The sequence below is a fragment of the Amphiprion ocellaris genome, chromosome 19 (genome assembly GCF_022539595.1).
Source record: "Amphiprion ocellaris isolate individual 3 ecotype Okinawa chromosome 19, ASM2253959v1, whole genome shotgun sequence".
Lineage (NCBI taxonomy): Eukaryota > Metazoa > Chordata > Actinopteri > Pomacentridae > Amphiprion > Amphiprion ocellaris.
In genome coordinates, this window is record NC_072784.1 from 25,816,798 (window position 1) to 25,844,047 (window position 27,250).

Here is a 27,250-nt window from a genome sequence, read left to right on the forward strand (position 1 = left end):
CCGCACGGCACGGAGCGCACGAAACCAACGTGAATCGCTGACATTTAAGTGAAGCCCCCGCCCCCCTTCTGCTGGCTCTCTGATGTTTTCCTTTTTAATGGACTGACTGCGACAGCTGTCAATGCCTGGTTCATCTCCGTGAAGTTAGGACAACGCCGGAGTGTGAGTAGACGTCTCTGTTTTGTTCTCCCACCATCATAATACTTGAATACTTTTGCGCATCTAGCTGCTGCGCGTCCGGACGCGGTGTCCCAGGCGCGTTTCCGCAGCTGTGTTGCAGTAGCTGCTTCATGTCACGTTCGCCTCGAAACTCAAGAGAAACAGAGACGATGGAGAAAGCAGCAGCAGCATGTTCACCATAGAGCCGCTGGATTTATAAAGCTGCCTGCAGTCTGTGGACACGAGCGTCTATTCCTGTCAGTCCACAGAGCTGCAGGCCTGCAGGACAATAACTACATTATACGTTGAAGGGACGTGAGCGATGTCAAGATGATCATTACTGTTAAAACTGGTTAGTGTGAGGATTTCGTTAGCTCCATCCTCAAAGTGAAGTAGATTGATACAAACAGAAAGCTTGAGGGTCCCCAAAGAAAATTTGAATTTATGTCAGATTCACATTATAACTCTGCTTCATACAAGAGGAGGCTTGTCCAGATATCTAACTATAAAAATCGTAGAAATACAGAATCTGAGGTATTTCATGCACAAGAAGGATCAGAATGGTGTGCAGGTTTATCTGGGCCTCAAATCAAACCACCTTCATGTGCACTGCAAACACTTATGTGTAGTTGTGGACAGGGTTGATGAATGGATGGAATCTTGGGGGTGCACTACTTCATTTTTGTAGTTTTTCCTGATTCCAACATTTCACAGGAGCAACATGTGCCCCAGTGGGAGCAAGTTAATATCTGATCCGTGCCTTCCTACACCTCTGCATCTTTTCTCACGCCACTCCCTTGTCTGTTCAAGAGGTTTCATCATTTCTACAAGCAGGAACTGAACACAAGTTGTATTTTCATTCGCACACTCAGGCTGGAATAATGCACCCCTGTGCTTTATAAATGTCTCAGTGGCCCTCACAGTGGTGTAGTTGTTGTAAATAAAACAAATATAGCTGGGTATATATACATTATTGTGCATGTGTGTGTTATGTAGCCATACTGGAGGGAAGCCAGAAGAAGGTTATCTAAGATGGTACAGAGAGCAAATACTGCAAACACACATGCTGCACACTTTTAGTTTTATTACTCAACACTTCACTATGTTTATTTAGCAGCGACTCCCTCGACAACAGCTAAATTTTAAGCTTACTAAGTTACCAAAGAAATTAAAATGTGTGAATCATTTATTTCCGGGATCAGAGGCATCGTAAGATAATTGAGAAAGGTTGTGTTTACATCACAGTTGTGTGACGCAACAGGAATTATGAAATAAGGTGTGTGTGGCTCCTTGATGTTGGATTAAAAGTTGGTCAAGAGGGTGTTTCATTTTTCAAACTGTGTCAGTTATACTTGAGGCTAACCTGGTGCTGTTATTTAAAGTAACTCCAGCTGATACTTAAAATCCTTCAGTATATGTCTAAAATCAGTGTTCTGGATAGAAGTCTTAAACAAAGTGCCTTTGTTTCTTAACGTCAGAGTTTTTGGCAAAGACACTACTTTCAAAAGTTTGGGGTCAACCAGGGAATTTAATGTTTTCCATGAAAACTCACACTTTTATTCATAATCGCACGAGGGTTTACTAATCATCAATTAGCCTTTCAACACCATTAGCTACCACAATGTTGCATTAGAACACAGGAGTGATGGTTGCTGAAATGGGTCTCTGTACCCCTGATATTCCATTAAAAATCCATTGTTTCCTACTAGAATAGTAATTTACCACATCAACAATGTCTAGACTGTATTTCTGATTAATTTAATGTCATTTTCATTGAAAAAAGGACTCTTCTTTTATAAATAAGGATATTTCTAAGTGACCCCAAACTTTTGAACAGTAGTGTACATTCATCGCATGACAGCCAAGTTTGTGTACGTGTAGTTGTAAGGTGTTCCAACTATATTTACCCAGAATGCCGCTGGCTCGCAGCCTGTCTGTCACATCCCTGTCGGGGCTGGAGGAGTGGGACGAGGAGTTTGATTTGGAGGATGCTGTTCTTTTTGAAATTGCCTGGGAGGTCGCGAACAAAGGCAAGTGTTTGGCATGTTACTTAAAAGTTTTTGAAAGTAGGTAAAGAGCATAGAAATGTTTTAATGTGGTTTTCCTTTTTAAAATTACTCTCTAATTTCTAAAAGTGGTCTGTCGCATATGTATATATAAATCAGCTTGGATCACATGATATCTTTGTCTCGACTTTGTGTGGCATGTTTGCTGCACATGTGAAGTTGGAGGCATCTACACCGTCATCCAGACCAAAGCCCGTCTGACCGCGGAGGAATGGGGGGAGAACTATTTCCTGGTGGGTCCCTACGTGGAGAGCAATGTGCGCACTCAGGTGGAGCTGATCGAGCCCACCAACCCCGTGCTAAAGCGAACCATTGACAAGATGAACGCCAGTGGCTGTAAGGTACTATCACACATACACAGTAAACACACACGCACAGCCACCTCCAAGTTGAATATACACACGTGGACAAAATTGTTGGTAGCCCTTGGTTAATGAAAGAAAAACCCACAATGGTCACAGAAATAATTTGAATATGAAAAAAGTAATAATAAATAAAAATTCTATGAAAATTAACCAATGAAAATCAGACATTGCTTTTAAACTGTGGTTTATCAGAGTTATTTTAAAAAATAAACTCATGAAACAGGCCTGGACAAAAATTATGGTAACCTTAATATTTTGTTGCACAACCTTTTGTTGCAATCACTGCAATCAAACCATTTGTGTAACTGTCAATGAGACTTCTGCACCTCTCAGCAGGTATTCTGGTCCACTCCTCATCAGCAGACTGCTCCAGTTGTCTCAGGTTTGAAGGGTTCCTTCTCCAGACGGCATGTTTCAGCTCCTTCCACAGATGTTCAATAGGATTTAGATCAGGGCTCATAGAAGGCCACTTCAGAACAGTCCAATGTTTTCCTCTTAGCCATTCTTGGCTGTTTTTAGCTGTGTGTTTTGGCTCATTATCCTGTTGCAAGACCCATGACCTGCGACTGAGACCAAGCTTTCTGACACTGGGCAGCACATTTCTCTCTAGAATACCTTGATAGTCATGAGATTTCATTGTACCTGCACAGATTCAAGACACCCTGTGTCAGATGCAGCAAAGCAGCCCCAGAACATAACAGAACCTCCTCCATGTTCCACAGTAGGGACAGTGTTCTTTTCTTCATATGCTTCATTTTTGCATCTGTGAACATAGAGCTGATGTGCCAAAAAGTTCCAGTTTTGTCTCGTCTGTCCATAGGACATTCTCCCAGAAGCTTTGTGACTTGTCAACATGCAGTTTGGCAAATTCCATTCTGGCTTTTTATGATTTGTTTTCAACAATGGTGTCCTCCTTGGTCGTCTCCCATCAAGTCCACTTTGGCTCAAACAACGACGGATGGTGTGATCTGACACTGATGTATCTTGACCTTGGAGTTCACCTTTAATGTCTTTAGAAGTTGTTCTGGGCTCTTTTGTTACCATTCCTATTATCCATCTCTTCCATTTGTCATCAATTTTCCACATCCAGGGAGGTTGGCTACAGTCCCATGGATCTTAAATTTCTGAATAATATGTGCAACTGTAGTCACAGGAACATCAAGCTGCTTGGAGATGGTCTTATAGCCTTTACCTTTAACATGCTCGTCTGTAATTTTCTTTCTAATCTCCTGAGACAACTCTCTCCTTGGCTTCCTCTGGTCCATGTTTAGTGTGGTACACACCATGTCACCAAACAGCACAGTGACTACTGTAACCCTATAAATAGGACGACTGACTGATTACAAGTTTGTAGACACCTGTGATGCTAATTAGAGGACACACCTTGATTGAACATGTCCCTATGGTCACATTATTTTCAGTCTTTTCTAGAGGTACCATAATTTTTGTCCAGGCCTGTTTCATGAGTTTATTTTTTTTTAATAATTCTGTTGAACCACAGTTCAAAAGAAATGTCTGATTTTCAATGGTTAATTTTCATAGAATTTTCATTTATTATTACTTTTGTCAGATTCTAATTATTTCTGTGACCATTGTGGATTTTTCTTCTATTAACCGGGGGTTTCAACAATTTTGTCCACGTGTGTATACATTCATCTCACCATAGTTGGAGTCATTATGAAGGGAGAATTGTGAGTTTGTGCTCCAATAGAGATCCCCAGCACCTCTTTCTGGCCTTGACCACAGCTCTGAAACCCAGTGACATTTCCCCACAAAGGTTAGGGGTCATATCGGTGTCCGGCTGTCTCTTGCTCTCGCACACAGACCCACTCCAGAAATAGATTACTGATACCTCCAATGCTTTTTGCTGTGTCACTCTGTGAGGAACTGCAGGTCAAGGATAGGAGTAGTAGTGGAGCTATTTTGAAGGGACGGTGCAGCCATTTTGGGTTTACCTTGAATCACGCATGACAGGCCAGAACAAAGTTAGAGGAGCTGAAATTCAGTTTTTTGGAAAAGACATTTAGGTCCAGTAGTTTAGCTAGTCATTTCCAATTTAGTTATATTTTAAATTTGCTGTATTTTAATGTATATTGATAACAGCATCTTATCGTATATGTGATTATGTGTCCACAAGAGAAACTCTGTCATGTTTAATCTGACAGTACTCCTATATGTATTGTAATCAGTTATATGTATTTGAGATATGTAAAGTAATATTTCATAATATTTTTGTAAGCTTTTAATTCCTACTATTTAAATTACACAGGTAGAATCACACCATAAATAACCACATAGGGCAGGGGTGTCAAATATGCAGCCCATGGGCCAAAGCCGGCTCCCCAGAGGGTCCAATCCAGCCCACAGCACAACTATGTAAAGTGTAAACATTACAGAGAACACATTAACTGCAAATTCTAAATTCATAAAACAATACATTTAAAATAATTTCTAGACCATGATAAGTTGTTTTGTTTATAAAGTAAAATACTAGATTGCTCATTGTTCTTTTTTCGTTTTGTGTCATTTTTCTTGTCTTGTTTCTGTGCTTCTCATTTTTGTTGTTTGTCTCATTTTTCTCATTTTATGTCTCATTTTTCTAATATTTTGTCTTGTTTCTGTTGTTTTTTTGTCTTTTTTTGTCTGACTTGTATTTTTGTTGTTTTGTTTACCATTTTTTACGTTTTGTGTCGTTTTTTTGTCTCGTTTGTACATTTTTTTTGCCGCTTTGTATCTTTTTTGTCTAACTTTTTGTGTCCTTTTTTGTTATGTTTTGTGTGGTTTGTCTCATTTTTTTGTCATTTTGTCTCATTTTTGTAATATTTTGTCTTGTTTTTGTTGTTTTTTGTCTTTTTTTTGTCTAACTTGTGTTGATCATAAAGTAAAATACTATAGTTCAGTTCCGGATACCTGAAACTGAATCTTTTGTGCTTTTGTAGATACACTGTGATCTGTAAGTTGTAATGTGTAAATGATAAACTGAGGCATAATGTTATTGAAATTAAATTTATTTTTTCTTAAGAAATTTCAAGTTGTTTATGATGTTTCGTAAAAAGATAATTCCTCAAATGTGAACATTTTCAGAATTGTACTTTTTTGAGGGAGGGGTCGATAAAACTTGCCCTATCTTATAATATCTCATCTTAGCTTAGTGTAGATTATGTTATCTGAGCTTTACTTAGCTTATCTTGGTTTTCAGTGTTATACAAATCAAGTTATTTTTATTTATTATTATTTTTATGTATGTAAAAGTAAAATAAAAACTGGGGGTTAGTATTCAGCTGTTTCTCCTTTAATGTTTCTCACTAAATATAATTCAAGTGATAATTAAAAAAAGAAAAATATCTTCTCTATGTCACTGCAGGTCTACTTTGGCCGCTGGCTGATTGAGGGCAGTCCTTATGTTGTTCTAATCGACGTTGCCTTCACTGCCTGGTCCCTGGACCGCTGGAAGAGCGAGCTGTGGGAGCTCTGTGACATCGGCGTGCCCTGGTTCGACCGTGAGGCCAACGATGCCGTATTGTTTGGCTTCCTGACAGCTTGGCTTCTTGGAGAGGTCAGCAGCAAAAACTATGTGTCACAGAGCTGAGACTGTTGGGATTTGGAAATTCATGTGCAGAAAGAAAAATGATTATCTGCATATCTGTACACAGTGTGAATGGATCTTACAATTAAAAAGCAAAATAAATACAAAACTGTAGAAAACATGCACAGTTTGAACTTTTTAATCCTACAGTATGTCGCCCAGAGCGAGGAGCCTCCATATGTTGTCGCCCATTTCCACGAGTGGTTGGCCGGTCTGGGCCTGGTGTTGTGTCGACACAGACAGCTGCCTGTTGCAACCATCTTCACCACCCATGCCACACTGCTGGGACGCTACCTGTGTGCCGGAAATGTGGATTTCTATAACAACCTTGCAGAGGTATGTGTGTTTTTTGAGTCTGTCTACACTTAGATTTTTATTACTCCGCCAAGGAACGCGGCGAAGTTATGTAGCGATCTCCATTGGTTAGTCCGTCTGTTTGTCTGTTTGCAGCATTACTCAAAAACGGACTAACAGATTTCAATTAAATTTTCAGGGAAGGTCAGAAATGACACAAGAACCAACTGATTAGATTTTGGCAGTGATGCGGCTTATAGTCTAGATCCACGGATTTGTTAAAGATTTCTGGGTCATTGCAAAATAGCAGCACAGCGTAACTGTAACTATGACAACAAGTGAACGCTACATCAGCAGGCGAATATATTGGGACTTATCTGTCAGAAATGATACAAGGAACAATTGATTAAATTGTAGGGGTGTTTCCGAGTCCCATCAATTCCTGCCGCCCACTACATATTTAAGGTCACGTGATTTGGTATCTATACATAACGTATACATGCATAACACGCGCCTGTGCTCAGCGCAAGGCCATTTTGTTTGTGAGTGCATCTATGTTAAATGGGTACATTCTATGTTGCCGTGATTTCTGATCATCTAAATCACTAATAAAAAAAATGCTGCATCTCAAAAAAAAATAAAATGCCGCCTTTCTGACAATGCCATATGGGGGAAGGAACAGCCTTGGCGGAGTACTGCGCTCTCTGAGTGCTTTTTTTGTTACAAAGGCAGTTGTTGATTTGATTCACACAAGGCACATAATCAGACAGATTTTATTATTTGCATAGTAATGGAGTATTGTTGTTGATTATTCCACACTCTGTCTGTCCTGTTTCCATCTCGTCGTGGCAGTTTAATGTGGATAAGGAAGCCGGCGACAGACAGATCTACCATCGCTACTGTCTGGAGCGAGCGGCTGCACACTGTGCCCACGTCTTTACCACAGTGTCACAAATTACAGCCATTGAGGCAGAACACCTGCTCAAGAGGAAACCAGGTGTGTGGAGGTGAATTCATGTATGATGTTGCACTCAGAAAATATCCCCGATGGTCACTGGAATCGATCATCGTCAGTCAGTGTGCTTCTTCACTGCTTTCAGTGTAGAGTTTCCAAAGTTGAACTGATTTCTGTCTCTTCTGTGCCTCTGTTTTTGATTCAACCCCCTCGATCTCTCCTCACTGCACACAGACGTTGTCACTCCCAATGGTCTCAACGTGAAAAAGTTCTCAGCCGTGCATGAGTTTCAAAATCTCCACGCTCAGAGCAAAAATCGGATCCAGGAGTTCGTCAGGGGACACTTCTACGGGTCAGAACAAACAACACGACATCGCAACACCATCAAAACTTTAATAATTCAGTCAGAAGAGCAAGAATACAGTAAAATTTTGAAAAACAAAAAAAAGATGTTGACAGAATGTGTGCATTGTAAGTTTTTATGCTCAACGCAGTCATTGTTTTGACTTTCAGGCATCTTGACTTCAACCTGGACAAGTGCTTGTTCCTTTTCATAGCTGGAAGGTACGAATTCTCCAACAAAGGAGCCGACCTCTTCTTGGAGGCTTTAGCCAGACTCAACTATCTGCTGAGAGTAAGTGTGTGAAGCTGTGTCCGCAGATTGGAGGAGGACGTGGGGAATGTTGGGTGCAAAAACTCAGTATTTCTGGATCTGTCACAGGTCAACCACAGCGATGTGACGGTCATTGCATTCTTCATCATGCCTGCTCGGACAAACAACTTCAACGTGGAGACGCTGAAGGGCCAAGCAGTCAGGAAGCAGCTCTGGTGAGGTTTCACAAAACGGAGCATCTAAATCACTTTTAAACACTTTTAAAATGGAAAAGTGGTTTAACTTGTCTTTAATGTTCTGCTTGACAGGGATACAGCTCAGACTGTGAAGGAACGCTTCGGAAAGAAACTCTATGAGTCTCTTCTAGTGTAAGCTGTCCTTTTTCAGTTTACCTCATGGAATCTGTAAGATGTGGACTGACATGTCTTTTATCTCCATCAAATAGAAAGCCAGCAAGAATGACCTGCCTCATAAAAATTTACTGTTAACAAGCAAAATACAGAGGTTTTCCCTTTCAGCTGGATATAGTTAGCTTCAAATTCTATGCAGACATGCTATTTAAAACCTAATATTCTTGTTTTTGATAGGGGCACAAGCACACAACTTGCATGGAAGATTCCAGCAGATCAAGCCTCCAACTGTAAACGCTTCTTTTCACCTTTAACTCTTTTTTTTAGTGGACAGCTGCCAGATGTGTCGAAGATGCTGGACAAAGAGGATTTCACCATCATGAAGCGTGCCATCTTTGCGACTCAGAGACAGTGCCAGCCTCCAATCTGTACCCACAACATGCTGGAGGACAGCAGCGACCCAATTCTCAACTGCGTCCGCCGCATCGGCCTTTTCAACAGCTCCGCGGACAGAGTCAAGGTAGGTAATGGGAGAAACTACTAAAAATTCTGGCCCTCACTCCACTGAAAATGTCTTCTTGCTTTTTGGTGGTGATTTTATTAATCAGTCAGGTTGTATTCATGTTTTTTAACACTCGTTGTGTGACAGTAGTTATTATAGCTATACATAGGTAATACTATGTAAAATGTTTATTTGGGCAGGAACTGGAGGAGTCTCCATGACTCATGGGTCTGCTGCACCTATCAGTCCATTGGGTGACTTGCAAAATGCATCATGTTGTTGTTTGAAGTGCAGCTGGGTCATTCCGTTAATAATTGATCAGTGCTTCCCACCTAAACCTGAAAGAATCTGCTAATTTTTGTTGCACAATAACTTTCATCATGCTGTAAAAATCTTCAGTGTTAAAGGCCCTCGAAGTACATTTTTCCTGTACGTTATTTTCTCCACAGTTTTTGAGGACTCAACTGCTTATATAAAGGTCATAACAAAAAGTCACATTTGAGCTCTGTTAATAATTGCAGCCAAATTCATTTCATTCAGTTGTTTTATTAAAACAAGTTACAACATATAAAATGGTCTTATTTTCACTTGCATGTTGACACTAGGCTCATCTTCCAGCCATGATTCTTTCTGTGACAAAACTATTTTCTAATATAGTTATATTATAATTAGTGGTGGGACGCAATTAAAAAAATTAATCTAATTAATTACAGGCTTTGTAATTATTTAATTGCAATAATCGCATTTTTGTCAAACAACAATATTTGACACAATTATTTTCAATTCAAATAAATTTTGGTTGACAGTTGAATCAATGAATAAACGTGTTTATAATTTAAAATTTATAAAATTAATACAATTTTAAAATGGGACATATAGAAAAAAGTGATTTGGATGATTTAAAGCCTGGCTTTAGTTGTTTTTTTTCCCATTGTATGGCACATAACATAAGCATAAGTAGTTCGAGGACCTTCAGAAAGTTGAAAATCCACAGATTCATTCTGTTTTCATAGTTTCTGGCAGAGGTGGGTAGAGTAGCCAAAACTTGTACTCAAGTAAGAGTAACCTTACTTCAAAATAATATCACCCAAGTAGAAGTAAAACGTAGTCATCCAAAAAATTACTCAAGTAAGAGTTAAAAAGTATTTGGTGAAAAGACTAATCAAGTACTGAGTAACTGTTTGATTGTAATGTCCGATTTATTTTTTTGTAATGATGTGATCAGACAGACAAAAATGTAAAATAATGTGCAAATTATGGTATTTCGAAATAATAAAATTTAAAAAATAGCAGAAATTAATAACATCTTTACAAAATGACAAGGCACAAGAAACACAAATTTCCAAATCTCAGTGTTTCACAACATAAAGCTTTTGAAACAAATACGATGTATCGCGCGGGGCTACCGAGCGTGACATCACACTTCACTTCGGCCGTGTTAGTAAACAGAAGACAAAAGCCGAAGACGGAGATATCCATGCTAATGCTATGCTAATTTTATCGGACTTCAAAGCACGATCAAACGTCTCGAAAATGCCCCCGTTTCTTTCATTCCATGTCTGCTACTTGTATAGTTTGTGCCGCTATGCTGCCACAGTTCGTATGTGGTCATGTGACTGCAGGGCGACGTCTGGTGAAACGGAGTCACGTGATGATTGTTGCTTTGTCTGATTGGTGAAACACTGTCATGTTGTAGATCTGCTGGGGGCATCTCTCCGGCAAAAAACAGCATATCTAGTACGGAAAATAAAAAAGTAACGAGTCGAGTGTAGCCCAGTGTAACGGAGTAACAGTACCGTTTCTTCTTGACAAATCTACTCAAGTAAAAGTAAACAGTATGGCAGAGTAAAACTACTCTCAGAAGTACATTTTTTTGGAAAAGTTACTCAAGTAAATGTAACGGAGTAGCTCTGGTGCTAACAAAAACATGTTTTACATTGAGGTGATCAGAAAACTCTTTGTTGAACAATTTGCACACAATCACACTTTTATCCAAGCTGACATTGGGAAGATTTTTACAAGAAAACTTTCCTCCTAACAAGCACAATGAGTCTCATCTTCCTTCACTGTTCACCAAACCTCCGTGTGCCCTGTGTATCTTCTTCACTGCAGACCGTAGACCTTATGCTGCAGACAGAATTTAGGTTCATTACCGCCACCTATTGGGCTGGAGTGTTCATCAGTGTTACCTTTGTGCCACAAATTAGGGAACTGGGAAAGGTGCGATGAAATACGTTAATTGTTTTAACGCGTTATTTTGGCTGTAATTAATTAATCAAAATTAACGCGTTAAAGTCCTGTCCTAATTATAATCCTTGCAAATGTAGCTTATGGTTGTGAAAATGAGAAAAAAAAATATTGGTGTTCACATGTTTTATATAATGGTTTGGACAAATCACAGTGAAAAAAGGAAGTTTGTAGCATACAGAGCTTCTTTGAGAGTTTTTCAAATTCTACTCTGTGTGTTTGGTTCTTGTTCTGTCAGTTTGTTCTGTTGCTCTGTTTACAACACCAGATTGTGAACAAAAGTGATGATGTCCAATCTTGGTATCCAGCGCTTGTCTTTTCTACAGGGTAGGATAATGACTGAGCAGGAATGATTATGGTTTTAATTTCTTGGAGTTAATAAGTCTCAAGTTTTACATTTTGTAAGTGTTAAAATGTGTCGGTATTATAAAGTTATTTTAACACAGAATGAATAGTGTCCACAAGACTATCCTGGTATTAAAATAATGGTAAAATATGATATTTCATTTGCTATAACCTGTTCTGACCAACCGCCAATCCCACATGGTGATTTAACCTTTGAAAGCTGAACCAAAGTGCACCTTCTCAGAGGTTTCTCCTGTGAATTATTATGCTTTCTTCTAGGGCTTCTGCTAGGTCTGTGTTATAGACATTCAATTGGTGCAGTTTTGATGTTGAAATTATGATATAACCCCATGATATTGATCCTCAAAGTTTGTTATAGGAAAACAAAATTGTGCAGAACAAAAATGAAATTTTGGCTTTAGATTGTGAGAACTGAAGTGGATATAAAACTGATTTGGTTGTAGTTTTCAGCAGAGTTCAAATGTATTGTTCACGTCTTTTTCTTCTGTACTGTAGGAATTTATTAAGGCTGTAAAATGCTACAAAAAATAGTAATTAGAAAACTTTAGGTGCTTTCTTGAGTTCTGAATTTGTCAGATTTACTTGATTTTATATGGACTGATCCAGCTTGTTGCTCACACTGTTTGCCCTCACACTGTCTATCTGTCTGTGATACTGAATAATGTCTCCATCCATCAGATTATTTTTCATCCAGAGTTCCTGTCGTCCACCTCCCCTCTACTTCCGATGGATTATGAGGAGTTTGTAAGAGGATGCCACCTCGGCGTCTTCCCCTCTTACTATGAGCCTTGGGGCTACACACCAGGTAGAGATCACGCATATGGATATTGTGTCTGCATGATGTGTGGATAAAAATCTTAATTAGGCTTTACTGTTTTTGTCATTATCAGCTGAGTGCACGGTCATGGGAATTCCTTCTATCTCTACCAACCTTTCGGGCTTCGGCTGTTTCATGGAGGAGCACATAGCAGACCCAACAGCCTATGGTGCGCGTCTTTACGTACTATTGTCTAAATTTTCTCCTCGATTCTCAAAAAATGTTAGTTGTTTTCCAAAAAGATGAGCACATCACGCCTTTATCCTTTTGCAGGTATTTACATCCTGGATCGGCGGTTCCGGGGGGTTGACGAGTCATGTAACCAGCTCACTTCGTTCCTGTTCCAGTTCTGCAAGCAGAGCCGGCGCCAGCGGATTATCCAAAGGAACCGGACCGAGCGCCTGAGTGACCTCTTGGACTGGAGATACCTCGGCAGGGTGAGAGTACAGATCCCATACTTGGACTTGTTCCTCCGCCAAGGAACGTGGCAGAGTTATTTGACGATCGGAGTACATATGTCTGTTAGCAACATTACTCAAAAAGAGACTAACGGATTTGGATGAAATTTTCAGGGAAGGTCAGAAATGACACAAGGACTAGCTGATTAGATTTTGGCAGTGATGCGGCTTATAGTTTGGATACACGGATTTGTTAAACATTTCTGTATCATTGCAAGATAGCGGCACAGCGTCAATGTAACTATGACAACAAGTGAACACTATGTCAGCTGCCTGCTGATGATCACATGATTGCGATCCTACTACAAATCAACCGCTGTGGACTTATCGGGACTTATCTGTGGGAAATCATACAAGGAACAATTGATTAAATTGTGCGGGTGTTTCGGAGTCCCATCAATTCCTGCCGCTGACTACACACCTATGTCAGGCAATTCAGTATCCATACATAATGTTCGCATGCATCACACGCCTGTGCTCACTGCAAGGTCATTTTTGTTAAAGATTTCATCCATCGGAAATGATACAACAACTGAGCAGCCTTGGCGGAGTGCTGTGCTCTCTGAGTGCTTTTCTTGTTTGTTAATGCGACAACATCACAGTTAATTCATATTTTTTCCCCTTCTATTCTGCATTAGTATTACATATCTGCCCGTCATATGGCCTTGGCTAAAGCCTTTCCTGACACCTACCTGTATGAACCTCATGATCCCACATCGGTGAGTTAACTTTATTGCATTTATGGAAGTGAGGTTGTTTCAGCTTCATCATCTTGAGATTCTAATCTTTCGTTCTGGTCCTCAGACTACAGGTTTCCGTTACCCCCGACCAGCCTCGGTGCCACCCTCTCCGGCTCTGTCCCGCCACTCCTCTCCCCGTCACAGCGAGGCCGAAGACAATGACGAAGACGAGCGCTATGACGAGGATCTGGAGGCAGAAAAGGACCGAGTGAACATCCGTCAGCCCTACTCCATGCCGTTCAAAAACAAGTTGTCCACTGCCAACGGAGCCAATGGGAGCAGTGATGGTGATGCAAGCGAGAAAAACTAAGATGGACCCACACACGCATACAGTACATGCTACACCTCACTAGTGAAACTCCGTCTGTGGCAGTCGTTGCAGTCATCCGTATACTTGCAAATGTTACAAATGAGTGCAGTTGTGTGAATGCACGCAATGAATTTGATATTGGCATGTTGTGAAAAAATTGCATCACTGTCAGTGTCTTCCCGACCTGTGTGTACCTCAGACTTTTTACAAATATCCGTCAGTTTCGGCATCGTTTCAGTTACACCAGCAGTGCAGCCAGTGATATGCTTTAGGGGATAAATGTAGCAGCTAAGAAAGGGTTAAATGACAGCTCAATGTGGAGAAAAAAAATCAGGATTGCTGGATTTTATAGTATACCAACACTGGATAACATAGGTCTAAAGCATTGGAAAAACTAACAGGATTATTATGAGTTTCTGGAGATGGGTTTTATACTTAATTCAAAGGTGGGTCAGAGCAGGGAATACAACAAAACCCTCTTTTCTACCAGCTTGTCATCTTAATGCATTTAAAGCAGATTTATTTTCCTGTGAGAAGTCCCACGTAAAGACGTTAGACTCTGTCAGCATCTGTTCTCGTGTCTCACTTATATTGACGATGTAGCGTTTCAAACACAATTGTCCACCTTGTTGTAGCCTTTTTCTTTCTTTCTTTCTTTCTTTCTTTTTTCTAATGCCTTGTTTACTACAAAACTTCCCAGAATGGAAATAAGATGCTGAGCACACACATGCACAGGTAGCATCAGAAAAAAGAAATACTGTCCTTTTGAGAATAGCATCAGCAGGTGTGTGTTTTTCATTTCGTTTCTGCGCCTTATTGTGTCAGTGATGATTGCTGGTGAACAACCTCATACTCCTACAGTGTGTTTGTGTGTGTGGTGTGGAGATGGTTTATCCTCAGTTTGCTTGTATTTATATGTGAAAGGAAAAGAGGTGGAAAAAAACAGGATTGTGTTCTGAGATGGCATCTATGTTTTTTGAGATGGCAGATCTAAGAGAAAGTGCTACAGAAGGAGCTAGAGGACATCTTTAATATGTGGAAAAAGGTTTTACCAGGCGTTTACTCACTACTCCCTGTAAGAGTTGTATCATTTGCTACAATCTTGCACCTGATGAACTTATAATAAAGCCGAAATATATATATATATTTCAGATATATGATGTAAATACACCTGTTAGTGTTTTACAAATAATGTCTCTTCTTTCATTGTGCACATGCAGTTTATTGAAACACATATCCAAGAGTCTGTATGGTTTTCACATTCTCAGTAACACACTGATGCAGTGAGCCATCGTCCACAAAGCATAACCACCATAAACCATCTAATTTATCTGGAGTTTTGCAGTGGTTCTTCCGTCTTGTAGGTAAATCCTCCATCGTCCTCGCCTGCTTCAGCACAAGTAAACTCTACCCCCGTGACCTTTGCAAACTGAGAGGAGCAAGAAAATAAACGTTAAATCTGAATTTTTACGACAGAAAAAAAATCTCACTTCAGTTTACATTATAGCAGATGTGTTGCATAACTATTTCCAATCCACTCTGTACTTGGTAGTGATGTAAAGTTACATAAAATTTAAGTAATATACTTATGCATAAATTTGAGGTACTTGTACATTTCTTGTGCTACTTTGTAGGCCACTGCTATTTACTATTGCAGCTTTTCAAATTAGTAGTAATAGCAACGCACTGAAAACTGTTTTTTATATCGGATGTTGTTTGCAAAGTTGCTTAAACTGACAGTGTGTTGTAACTAAACTGGACCTTATAGGGAACTCTGTCAAAAAAAACCCCACCATGAAGCACTTCAGTCCATTTAAAATCATCACAAAACTCCACATATCATTGGTAAATTTAAATCTAAAAAAAAAATACAGAATTACCAAACAGTATGGTGAATTTGTAAAGCAAACCGGAATCTGTAAAGGCCATGTTTGTGCAGCACAACATTTTCAGGCAGAAGTATTTTTGGCATTAAGTCGAGGAATGTTCGTGCAGCTGTGAACTTAAAGTTATAAGTTTTGCTTTTACAAATTATACAGATAAATACTGACCTCATCAGAAGATTTAAAGTGTGGAAATAATAGCGTTTGTTGCTTCATAGCGCAAGAAGGAAGTCCTATATAATCTAAAATGTGAGCCACAGGGGAGATCTTTCTGTAGAACTTTACATGCAGGACTTTTAATTGAATATCTTGGTGCTTTTTAGTAGAAAGTGCTGTCAGGCAAGACTTACAGAGTAAACTATTCCAGAAGGAGTCGTATGTCGCGTTGCCGGTCACAGCCCCAAGTTTGGCTGGATTCCTCCTCACTGTGTGCACCGAGAAACCATCAGGCCCACTGACCTCCACCTCCACCACATGATAATCACTTAACCTGCGGCATGAAGGAATGTGAAACTGGATAATACAAGGAGACGTGAATGGCTGAATGAGGTCAGATTTTTGGAGAGACTCACGCTGTGTCTGATACAATCTCCCCCTGGACACCAGCAAAGCCAAGCGTTCCCGCTGCCAGTGCCGCTGCTGCCATGGTGTTCACATTGTTTGGCGCAATTGGGCACAATTCTGCCACTGAGCCTCTGAATAAAACTCTCCGGCCCTCTCCCTCTGTCCAATCACTGAGGACGTCTCCTGTGAGCCGGAAGCAGGATGGATGCTTGGACATTCTGATAAACAAAGCCTGAAAAGAAGCCAAGAGAAAAAAGGGTTGAATTAGAGCACAGAGAAGTTCACCAGAGACATGCACGGCCAAATTTAGCAACACTGAGCCACATTCAGCTGCTAGTATGCTCACGTTACTCAAGCAAAAGCAATGTCAGCTTCATATTTGTAGTCCAAAATCTGTGTTGAGTTTGTTTAGCAAAAAAAGATCTGGGCAAACAGGATCCACTCTGGCCACCAGCTGTTCACCCTGCTGCCATCAAGGAAGAGACTCAAATTATACAAATTTACACACTGTCAAGAGCCACTGCATGCCTCGCTATAACTCCACAATACCTTCAATTTCCCATTGTCATTCATCCTCTGGATGTCTTGGCCTCCCCATAATGCACCATTGGGGATGTAGAGCGTCCTTTCATACTGCAGAGCAGCCTGACGCAGCTTCTGGTTCAGATCCGGATCAGAGAGGGCCGAGGGAGATCCCACCTGAGAGGAGGACAAACAAATGCATGAAACAGGATGCCATGAAGTCCTTCTATTACATGAATTACTTTTAATAGAGGAGAATCTAAATTTCAGTTAAGTCATCATTCTGGCATCTTTAAAAAACAGCTACAATTTGAAACTGTATGTTCAAGCAAGACTTAGAGAAGCCCATGCATGCATTTATTTCATGCAAGATGGACTTACTGTAATTGCATTTCCTTCTTGCTTAAATGATGAATGTTAAAAGTTGAATATGAGGCTCTATTTATTAACTATAAGTCTCTCAACAGTAATATCAGAAAGGTTTACTGAGCCTGACTGGCCTCTCAGATATGCAGAAACTGGTCAGTTAATGTTTTTTTTTTGTTGTTGTTTTTTTAGCAGTTTTGCTGCCCACACATATGCCCAACTGTAGCCATTTTTAAAACTATACAAATTAAAGCTATAAATCAATGTGCCATTTTGACATACTTTGTAATTTCAAACGTGTCAGTATTTTTTACTACACTTGTCTGTACTTTTATTTCTTTTATAGCTTATGTTCTTCTACTCTTTGAATTTTGATGTTTCTACACGGGTTTTCTTTTTTCTTTTTTTTAAAAAACATTTTAATGCTCGATGTAAAGCACTTACTGTTTTTGCACAGCCTGAGGAACAGTATTTTTTGCATTTCACTGCACATATTGTATGAATATGTGATAAAAACTGTTCAATATGAATCTATGAATTGGCTTAGTGCATAAAATGTGCAGAAAACCAGACAAGAATCTCACCAAAAAATGAGACTGAGACAGAAAACGGAGCCCAAAATCTTTCACTATCTGTGGATGGCACACCTCTATAATGACATCACACCGCCTGTAAAACACACATTTTTTGGTAATTAAAGTTTAAAATGGATGTTAAGGAACATTAAAACATATCAGTGGCAGTCCTGAGATAACACAGTGTGGGTTTATGTTGGTATGTAAGTGTATGAGCTGGCACCTGTCTGCAAAGGATGTCAGATCACCAAGTATGAGCTCAGCAGGAACTGAACCCTTGAGCTTGTTGGGATTTCTGTTCCAGACAAAAGCCAGCGTTAAACCAAAGGCAGATCCATCTTTGAGGATCTTTTCCACAAGGTACTGCCCTAAATCACACACACACATACACAAGCATATGTCAGAAAATAATATACAGTAATTCAAAGATTGTGTGTGGGAGGTTTGGAAGAGGGAATTCAGACCTATATGTCCATATCCTACCACTCCAATCCTTTGGGAGGAAGAGCCGGTTGCCATGTCCTGTGCAAAGCAAGCAAACAAGCTAATAAAAGAACATTCACCTGCAGCACTAAAACACACTGACACACACCCACACACATATCTATATATGACCTTAAACCCTACCTGATATCCTTGAATTGCTTCTTGATGACTGTTACACTTCCTGCATTTATTGCTGATATTATCTGATAGCCCTGCAGCCCTGCTGAGCCCAGTCTCCTTCTATGGAGTTTAATAACCTGACCACAAACCCCAGGAATTATGGGAAAACAGAGTACAAAGTTTGACTGAGAGAGGCCAGAGTTAATCATTGCTGGTCTGAGGATCTATTAGGGTTCCTCTTCCGTCCACTTCAACTTAAATTTCAGCAGAAAATAGAAAATAAATAAAAAATGAAACGGGTAGAAATTGCTTTACAGGTGCTGACACATCTTCTATACATACACAACAACAAAACATTTCCTTTGTTTGTCCCATATGCATTATAAAATGTGTCTCTTGTTTCAGATTTTTTTATAAACATTATGACTTTAATATCTTCAGTTTTGTGGTTGATGTTGCACATATGGTGCGTGTTTTGTGTTTTAATATCAAGTAGGGTTTGATTTTGCCTGTTTGAAGAAGCAGTGAACACTTATTTAGTGAATTTAGTGAACACAAGCGAGGCATTTTCCTTCGGACAAAACCCCAAGACTGTCATAAATCATCTTCATTTATTGGCAAATAATCAAATACGGCAGCAGAACTCTTGCTTCCATATTGAGCAGTTAAGTCATTAAAAAATGAGATTGTGGCTTGATATAGTAATTTTTATCAAAACTATTCCTTGTAATTTCTTGTAATAGTTGTAGCAGAGATAAAATAGTGAAATCTGCATCAAATAAAAGTTTTAAATATATGATTTAAAGAATTAAATCAATTTCTGGTAAAAAATATGGACATTTCACACATTTGGTTTATTAAAAAAGCATTCATAGATGTCTTTAGAACAGCAAACAAACATGTGAAGTCAGAAAACTATTTTTTATTAGATATCAAAGTTTATTTTTCCCTGTTGTTACACCTGGTTCAACTTTGCCCTTTATGTGTTGATGTCACCAAAGTAGAGAAGTCAAAGGTCAGCTATCTGTCCATGAGGACTCCAACCGGAGAGGACATTGATTATCAAATCAGACAGGAAGGATCGGTTTAAAGTTCGCTGCCGTGAAACACAGATTGAAAGACACGGCAGAGATTCGAGACGAGGGATACAGGAGGACATCTGAGGACTGAATCGTTGGTATCTGAGGCGATAAAAGCAGAAATAAACTACACCAGCAGAGGAAAACAGAACAAAACTGAGACATTTGCTGGGGAAATCTCAACGTTGCTGGCGGGGAGAAGATGGACATCCTTGAGACAGATGCCTATGACAGGAGGCACAGGAGAAATGTGGTACAATTCCTTCATATTTAGTCATTTTTCAGTATTTTTTTAATGCGACTTTATTCACAAGGAAAGAACATAATTTAAAATGTTAATTCCAGTCTACTCTTTTGTGAAAACTTTTTGTCTGTCTTTCTGTTCGTCCCTTTCTATCAGTCTTGCGCTCTATTTTTCTCCCTCGTGCCTTTCTTTCTGTCCACAGCTGCATACTTCTACCTGTGGACTCCTGACTCTCCTCCATCCATCATGTCTGCAGGTGTCAAATCAGCACCAGTGCTCTTATTGGCTGCAGCGGTGCTGGGCTGGAATGGAGGTCAGAGTATCCTGGGTGTGGTGGGAGGACTGATCTTCTCTGCTGTTGGTGATGGCTGCTTGATTTGGCCTGAGCTTTTTCTGTATGGTAAGACATCCATCCATCCATTTATTATCTTTACATCACTTTATTCTCATTGGGTCGCCGGGGGGCTGGAGTCTATCCCAGCTGACTCAGGGTGAATTCAGGGGACACCTGGACAGGTCACCAGTCTATCGCAGGGCTACACATACAGACAATCACACTTGCATTCCCACCTATGGACAATTTAGAGTTACCAATGAACCTCAGCATGTTTTGGACTGTGGGAGGAAGTTATAGTAACACAAATTATGAGAATTTTCCAGATGCAAGTGAAGTCATTTTTGTCCATTAGCCCACTATACCCAATGAAAAGAGCATTATAGGCCTAATGAATACGGTATTCCCACATCATTTAATGTCATAAATATCATAGTCGGTGTTATAATCATCTCGCACATCTGTTTCAGGAATGGGTGCATTTGCTGTGGCTCATCTGCTGTACTCCATCTCCTTCCTATCTAGTCGCTACGCATCGTATTCCTCTTCCGGATCCTCCAGCTGGATCCGTCTTCTGTATCTGATCGTGCTCATAGCAGGAGTAGGTTTCTATATCTTTCTGTATCCATTCCTGCTGAAGTTGCCAAACTCTGATATGCTAGTTCCAGCTGTGGGGATCTATGTTGCCCTGATTAGTCTAATGGGTGCTCTGGCAATCAGAACCCAACACATGCCGACGCTGCTGGGAAGCCTGATCTTCATGGTGTCTGATCTGTCACTGGCTCTACAAGTTTTCAAGGTGATGGAAAACATGCAGCATGGCAACATTATTGTCATGGTGACGTATTATTTGGCACAGCTTCTAATCGCCGTGGGTGACATGAAAGCGGTGGAGGACAAGGATGACTTTTCAAAATGGAAGAGGTCCTAACTGGTATCCCTGTGGCTTCCCTCAAGTACCCCTCATTTATTTTGTAAAACCTGTTTGCCTAAAAAAAAGTTTTGCATGCTTTATTGTTTTTAAAAGAACCCACCAAGTAAAGGACAAGAGGAGGATGAACGAAACAAGGACAGCTCTCCTGGTCAGGAAACAAGCACCTCAACAAGCAAGATCACTTATTACACATATCCAATTTCTACAGTTCAATGATCACAGAAATTTATATTACTGTAAAAGCCTAGAAATGTGTCCACAAACAAGGCAAAAACACTCAATGAATATCAGTTTGGAATATTTCTGTTCTGTGATTTAATGATATTTTGTGAGTAATCCATTTTTATGTGCAAATTGCGCGCATGTGGTGGTATGATGGGAACTGCTCATTATTTTTATTTTTATTTTTATTTATATATATATATATATATATATATATATATATATATAACCCTGTGTTTTCTAATTAGTAAATAAATATCATGCCCATCATTATGAGTTGTGTTATGACTTTGAACTTTGCTTTACAACAATTAAAAGTTGCATGTACCTGCATTGCCATTTAGATGTACACTACCGTGCAAAAGTTTGTGGTCACAAAGACAATTTCCTGTTTTCCATGAAAACTCACTTTTATTCATGTGCTAACATAATTGCACAAGGGTTTTCTAATTATCAATGAGCCTTTCAACACCATTAGCTAACACAATGTAGCATTAGAACACAGGAGTGATGGTTGCTGGAAATGTTCCTCTGTACCCCTATGTAGATATTCCATTAAAAATCAGCTGTTTCCAGCTAGAATATTCATTTTCCACATTAACAATGTCTAGACTGCATTTCTGATTAATTTAATAACATAAAAGCGTTGCCCAACCTCGGTTTCATTGAAAGCATTTTTTTCATTGAAAGCATTTTTTTCATTGAAAAAAATGCTGTTACTTCAAAAATAGGGACATTTCTAATTGATCCTAAGCTTTTGCACGGTAGTGTATATTAACAATTAAAATAGAAAATCCTACACATAATACCTTTAATAGAGATGTCTGGTTTTAGATTTAAGTTATCAGGAAGAGACATTGGAGTGAAATGACAGTATTTTATACAGTATAGATATTTACATAGTAAAATCCAGATTCTGGATTGCATGCAAAGTATGGACAGCAACTGTTGTAACAGACAAAAACGTTGCTCAATATCCACGATCATCCAGCTCATGAATGTTCGGTTACATCTTTTCACACTGAAGCCAAAACATGTGAGGTAACAAAAAAATAAAATTATTTCAGCGATCCATCCCGTTGTCATCTGACGGCTGCTGCCTTTGGAAACACATGAGCCTCAGTCGCTCGCAGAAGTCAAGTTCTTCCTGTTGGAAACAAACAAGTGACATTAAAAAGAAATGCACGAAAACTAAACCTCAACTATGGATATTTTAAACACAAACTGACATATTTATTGATAGTTTATTATAATAATTTACATTTGAGCAACTGCTACTAGTTAGCACTTGCAAATAAAAGTGGGCAAAAGTTGGATGACTTTGGTTTAGATTCACTATTGTTTACAACAATATTTCGACAACTCGATTTTGCTTGCAGTTGTAGATTTAAACATGAAAAAAAGAAACATTTCCATGTACACACTCTATATACACAAACACATACAATCTATAGCCACTTTATTAGGTACACCTTTGAAATCAAATGTGATACAATAAAACAGTTCTTTTATGAAATTCTACTTTTAAAGCTTAAACATTTTCAGTTTTGGTGGACAGAAAGGTGATAATTCTAGTTTGAATTTATTACTGAGGTCATAGTGAGTGGTGATGGCGTACTAGACTGGATTAAATTATTTATTAACTTTCTTAAATTATTACAATATTTCAGTGGTGGGCCGTCAGGGCCTGCAAGGCCTTCTCTGCTGGACTAAAAAATATCTGAACCACAGACTGATGTTATATTTATAATTTATTATATATTTATAATTATATTTCGTCCATGAATACTTGTTAAATAATTCCAAATGGTCTGTCCACTTCCTTTCATAGCTTTTCCTCTGGTTGTGCTGCTTCAAGACATGTATTTTCATATTAAAGCATTTAACCAATCACATTTCAGCCAAGAATTTGTTGTCGGGCATAATAAGATGGTTTTTATAGCCATAAAATAGTTATTGTGGGGTGGATTGATTCAGATGGGGCACTACTGAAGGCCTAGGTGTGAAATGCACGGCCCACCACTGCAATACTTAAACCCTGTTTTACTGAAACGACTCAAACACATGACTTACCTGACTTTCATCTTTTCCCTGAAGCTCGTTGGCTCGCTGTCGGAGTAACTCCTCCAAACCCAGACCAGGATTCCTGCAGTCTTTGAGCCCTTGAGGAAAGTCTTCCACCAGACTAGAAAACACAGAACAAAGGTTAGACAAGACAACTAATAAGAACCGTAAATTAATGCAAAGGTAGAAAAAGTCTCTTACCAGCAAAGGGCACCGAGTACATGTTCATGAAAAGGTGAATGTGGAGTACGAAGAACTGATACCAGCTGCTGGACCATACCCATAGAGACAACTGTGTCTGTAGGTGGAAATAAACAAGATTGTGATTAATCAGAGCCAGAATGAATGAAAGTTTTCACAGGGAAGGATGGTACCAAACTGTATTAACCTCAAATGAAATTCTTGTGCCAGATTTTGCTCAGCAAAAACGGAGACATAAACATAAGAAATTCAGTGCCTAAAAAAGTTGAAAAGGGCGTCTTACAGACAAACATAAGAAAGAAAAACAAAAAAGAAGATTTCATTATTAAAAATCTGAGTGGCACTACTCAAGAGATCAAATGGAAACTTACAGAAATACAAGAGAGATTTCAATTTTTAATTGACTGTAAATGCAAAGAGTTGCAGGTAGAGGGAGCAGTAAACCCACAGGAGTCTTGGAACTGCTTTCAAAATTAGTCATATAAACGAAATGCAGAGTCAGCTACACATTTTTAAAAAAGTTCTCATTTTAAACAGAAAATGTTTTTAAAGGTAGTATAATTAAAACAATATAAAGCATCATGTCCTTAACTGGCAAAACGAATAGAGATCCCTTACTGGCTTAAAGCACAAGTTCAAACCTGCAATGAATTTTATTATCTTTGGTCATTTTTTCATATATAATACTCCTGAATGCAGACAACTAATTCAATTAAAGACGTTTCATATCCAAGAGACTCTTCTCTCACTGTTACCCTCCTCTATAGAGCTGCTAAACTCTAAAGAAACTGGAGGACTGTCAACCTAAAAGATGGCTATCTGGCCAAAGAAAAATCACTACAGAGATAATTTGGCAAACAGCTCTGTCTTGTCTCATTTGTACCTTTCTGTTCGGGGTGTGATGTCAGCAGATTGAGCAACAGGAAAGCTGACTTGGTCCTGAGCTTCTCGTTCTCCGACTGCATGCCTCTCATCAGCACTGAGAAACCATCATGGGACAGGAAGGCCTGAAGTCCTGCATCCTGCTCTCGGACCAGACCTACAATCACAACAAGATATAGTTTGGTGCTCATGTGTACAGTAAACAAATTAGCCTAAACATTGTGACCACATTTGTCTAACATGCTGCTGGTCCTTCACAGGCTACCAAAACATCATCAAGTCACTGAGGCTTCTGAAGGTGCCTCAGACCATTTGGAGCAAGGTGCATTCAGTAGATTACATTGTCTTCATGACACCTTTATTATATCTGTATTTTTTTAGCCTCATGGCACTTTTGTAATTCTTATCCTGCTTCTTTCATGCCTCATCTGTATCCAGCTGCTGCAACATGTAAATTTCCCTGGTGAGAGATCGAAAACCTGTATTTTATCTGATCCTGTAGATACTTTAGGTCCTGCGAGTTGAGACTTGGAGCGTTGGCAGATCAGACTAGTTCCAGTACATCTTCAAGCAAACTGTCAATCCTCAGATGTTCAACAAGTCAACTATAAGAACCAGTTCTTCACTTAGTGTCTAATCTTCCAGCCTCTGACATTTGCCTCATCTGTGAGTGGTCAGAATGTTGGGCTCATATTGAACGGCACAAACACATGCAAATTTATAATGCTTTTTCCTAATTTCTAATACATGTTTGAAGCTTTACTCACATGAGACGGCGTAAAGGGCTTTTACTCTGACAGTGGGATGCGGGTCTGAATCTGTCAGCTGCAGCAGCTTTGGCAGAACCCTGATATTCAGCATGTGGACCTGCACCTGCGGCATGTTCTGGGCACAGCAGGCGATGAGCTCAGCTGCACGCCACCTCAGCCCACTTTGGATGTGACACAGATACCGGGAGATGCACAAATCCAGTCCACCAAGAGTCAACAGGTCTGTAAAGCACAGAAACAGGACACAGTCATGATAGTCAGTGCATACTATAACCTCTATCTGAGAATATCAGCTCCAACACCACTTATTACACACCTCTAGCGTTGTCCAGGTTCTCACACAACTCTGACAACATCTCAAAGGCCGATTCCCGCTCATCTTCATCATCTTCTTCCCTCTCTTCCTCGCCTTCTCTCTCCTGTTCACTGCCTTCCTCTTTACGTAGAATGGCCAAACACTGCTTCATCTGCTCCACTTCATCCATCTGTCCTTTGCAAACATCTGCAAGAGCCTCTCTCAGCCATGTTTTCCTCTGGAATAAAAAAGAAAAAAAAAGAAAGTGAGACTGTTTACCCTAAAATTTTGATGCAATTTTGTTGGCACATGTAGCTAAACCTTATGCCCAGTCTCTTTTCATGAACAGAGACTGTCCCGAAGTCAAAGACAGATGTTGAGAACTCATGTAAACTCATGAAAGAATAATCACAGTTTTGAGAGAATTTCGAATGCCCTTACAGTACGCTACATAAATATGTGTTGACAGATGATGTTGATGTCGGTCTAATGTGCTGAAAAGACAAACCAATAAAAATGCATTTTGAATTTGTCTAAAGTGTGTATGGACAAGCCAGTAAAAATATATTACTTCATTACTAAGGATTAAATTGAAACTAAAGTACATATGGATATAGGCTACTGGTCACAAAAATGAAACAAAAAAGTTAGAACAGAGAATTCCCGCTCATACTAACCTTCCCATCCACTCATATTTATCGACATGAATCCCAATTAGCATGTCTACAAGAAAATTTAAATTCATGCATATGTGTAACCCGTAAAACCTACAGATCAGGTACTGTCTTTTCATTCTTAAGTTTCAACCATGTCACAATAGAGACAGGTAAAAACGTGTTGCATTCTGTTTTCTTGAAAGACAGACTTCTATGTTCTGATCAATATTTGAATAATGATATGATTGTAAACCTGTAATAGCTGTTGAATAACCAAACATGTTGACATGACTGCGTTAGGAAGCTGTTGTGGTTAATACGAGCTGTGAATCTGTCATGTAACCAAATATGGCTGCCAGGATACTGACAGATAATTTCATTCAATTAGGAAACTTACGGTTGAGATGAGGCCAAATGGATCTCAGAGGGGGATTTAATTATAGATATAGAGAAAGCTCTGATGTCAACAAAGTGGCTTAAACAACAGATATTTCTAGAAACAATAATTAGACACATTATCTTATGCTAGGACAATTTCTCCAAGTTGTTTTGAACACTTTATGTCTGAGGAAAACGTGATATAAACCCAGATACACTCACCTCCTCTGACATGGGCTCTACAGGAGCAGGACCCTCTGCGGCTGATCCAGCATCCACTGCCAGTTGTAGGACCCCCTGGAGGTTCTGGGGGTATCTCCTGCCCTGCCTGTCTTCTGACATGATGGTACCAGCTGAAGAGGAAAACAAATACAACAAATAAGGGCGACAAGATTTTAGAAGCACCATGAAATAATGCTGAATGCTGAGAATATAAATTCAGATCACAGACAGCATAATACAGTAGTCATCTTTACTTTACTGAAAGAAACATGCTAAACTACATTCATACTGAACAACTCAACTACAGGTAACAACAAAACTGGCAACACATTCTCATTTAGCTAGCAATAAAACAAAATCTTTCATTAGAGCATTCCCAACTTACCTTTGAAAATTCTTATTAACCTATGCTGAGTTAATGAACACGCTATTTCTCCCGAGTCTCCGAGTCAAATATTACTTTCCTCCCTTTTAAACACAGAAACATGAAAAGTGCTAGAACGTTCTAGTTAGCTGATCTCACGAGTGGCAAGGAGGCCGCCATATTTACCGTACAACTTCAACCATACGGGGAAGAAAAATTTTTTTTGAGGTAGTCAGTGCTCATCTTGATGCAATTTCAGGT

The 27,250-nt window shown here is 39.4% G+C and overlaps 4 protein-coding genes across 6 annotated transcripts; 2 read left to right on the forward strand and 2 right to left on the reverse strand.

Moving 5' to 3' along the window:
* gys1 (glycogen synthase 1 (muscle)) lies at positions 1-16,975 on the forward strand. The gene is made up of 16 exons (XM_023265376.3): positions 1-162; positions 2,071-2,189; positions 2,385-2,566; positions 5,955-6,146; positions 6,327-6,512; positions 7,323-7,467; positions 7,660-7,777; positions 7,939-8,059; positions 8,147-8,253; positions 8,347-8,406; positions 8,716-8,908; positions 12,182-12,308; positions 12,394-12,489; positions 12,594-12,757; positions 13,417-13,497; positions 13,583-16,975. The coding sequence occupies exons 2-16, from the start codon at positions 2,072-2,074 to the stop codon at positions 13,826-13,828; spliced, it is 2,136 nt and encodes a 711-aa protein (XP_023121144.2). The 5' UTR covers positions 1-162; position 2,071; the 3' UTR covers positions 13,829-16,975.
* aspdh (aspartate dehydrogenase domain containing) lies at positions 15,027-18,553 on the reverse strand. 3 transcript variants are annotated; one of them, XM_055005157.1, is made up of 8 exons: positions 18,366-18,553; positions 18,203-18,282; positions 17,962-18,106; positions 17,748-17,832; positions 16,825-16,974; positions 16,284-16,507; positions 16,062-16,136; positions 15,027-15,257 (listed from the first exon to the last, which is right to left on the reverse strand). In XM_055005157.1, the coding sequence occupies exons 1-7, from the start codon at positions 18,551-18,553 to the stop codon at positions 16,070-16,072; spliced, it is 939 nt and encodes a 312-aa protein (XP_054861132.1). In that variant the 3' UTR covers positions 15,027-15,257; positions 16,062-16,069. The 3 variants fall into 3 exon arrangements, with proteins under 3 accessions (XP_054861132.1, XP_023121146.2, XP_023121145.2); XM_023265378.3 differs by having other exon boundaries at positions 16,062-16,201; XM_023265377.3 differs by having other exon boundaries at positions 16,062-16,201; positions 18,203-18,260; positions 18,366-18,493.
* An 854-nt stretch (positions 18,554-19,407) lies between these two features.
* tmem86b (transmembrane protein 86B) lies at positions 19,408-21,142 on the forward strand. Its single transcript, XM_023265423.3, has 3 exons — positions 19,408-19,676; positions 19,824-20,067; positions 20,472-21,142. Exons 1-3 carry the CDS (start codon positions 19,626-19,628, stop codon positions 20,930-20,932), a joined length of 756 nt encoding a protein of 251 aa, XP_023121191.2. The 5' UTR covers positions 19,408-19,625; the 3' UTR covers positions 20,933-21,142.
* An 878-nt stretch (positions 21,143-22,020) lies between these two features.
* Positions 22,021-27,169, reverse strand: hspbp1 (HSPA (heat shock 70kDa) binding protein, cytoplasmic cochaperone 1). The gene is made up of 8 exons (XM_023265422.3): positions 27,011-27,169; positions 26,626-26,756; positions 25,391-25,607; positions 25,072-25,296; positions 24,306-24,461; positions 23,423-23,519; positions 23,231-23,342; positions 22,021-22,304 (listed from the first exon to the last, which is right to left on the reverse strand). Exons 2-8 carry the CDS (start codon positions 26,743-26,745, stop codon positions 22,221-22,223), a joined length of 1,011 nt encoding a protein of 336 aa, XP_023121190.1. The 5' UTR covers positions 26,746-26,756; positions 27,011-27,169; the 3' UTR covers positions 22,021-22,220.
* Between the last annotated feature and the right edge of the window lie 81 nt (positions 27,170-27,250).

Bases quoted from the DNA above. Each gene is read 5' to 3' on its own strand.
- gys1 (XM_023265376.3), top strand. From the start codon at position 2,072: ATGCCGCTGGCTCGCAGCCTGTCTGTCACATCCCTGTCGGGGCTGGAG. The intron at 8,407-8,715 runs GTAAGCTGTCCT...TCTTTTTTTTAG, and splicing joins CTCTATGAGTCTCTTCTAGT to TGGACAGCTGCCAGATGTGT. The intron at 8,909-12,181 runs GTAGGTAATGGG...TCCATCCATCAG, and splicing joins GCTCCGCGGACAGAGTCAAG to ATTATTTTTCATCCAGAGTT.
- aspdh (XM_023265378.3), bottom strand. From the start codon at position 18,553: ATGATTAACTCTGGCCTCTCTCAGTCAAACTTTGTACTCTGTTTTCCC. The intron at 17,833-17,961 runs GTGCCAGCTCAT...TGTGTTTTACAG, and splicing joins CTGACATCCTTTGCAGACAG to GCGGTGTGATGTCATTATAG. The intron at 16,508-16,824 runs GTATTGTGGAGT...GCTTCTTTTCAG, and splicing joins ATGACAATGGGAAATTGAAG to GCTTTGTTTATCAGAATGTC.
- tmem86b (XM_023265423.3), top strand. From the start codon at position 19,626: ATGGACATCCTTGAGACAGATGCCTATGACAGGAGGCACAGGAGAAAT. The intron at 19,677-19,823 runs GTACAATTCCTT...CCTTTCTATCAG, and splicing joins GGAGGCACAGGAGAAATGTG to TCTTGCGCTCTATTTTTCTC. The intron at 20,068-20,471 runs GTAAGACATCCA...CATCTGTTTCAG, and splicing joins GCCTGAGCTTTTTCTGTATG to GAATGGGTGCATTTGCTGTG.
- hspbp1 (XM_023265422.3), bottom strand. From the start codon at position 26,745: ATGTCAGAAGACAGGCAGGGCAGGAGATACCCCCAGAACCTCCAGGGG. The intron at 25,297-25,390 runs GTGTGTAATAAG...TGTGCTTTACAG, and splicing joins GAACCTGGACAACGCTAGAG to ACCTGTTGACTCTTGGTGGA. The intron at 22,305-23,230 runs GTAAGTCATGTG...TGTTTCCAACAG, and splicing joins AGGGAAAAGATGAAAGTCAG to GAAGAACTTGACTTCTGCGA.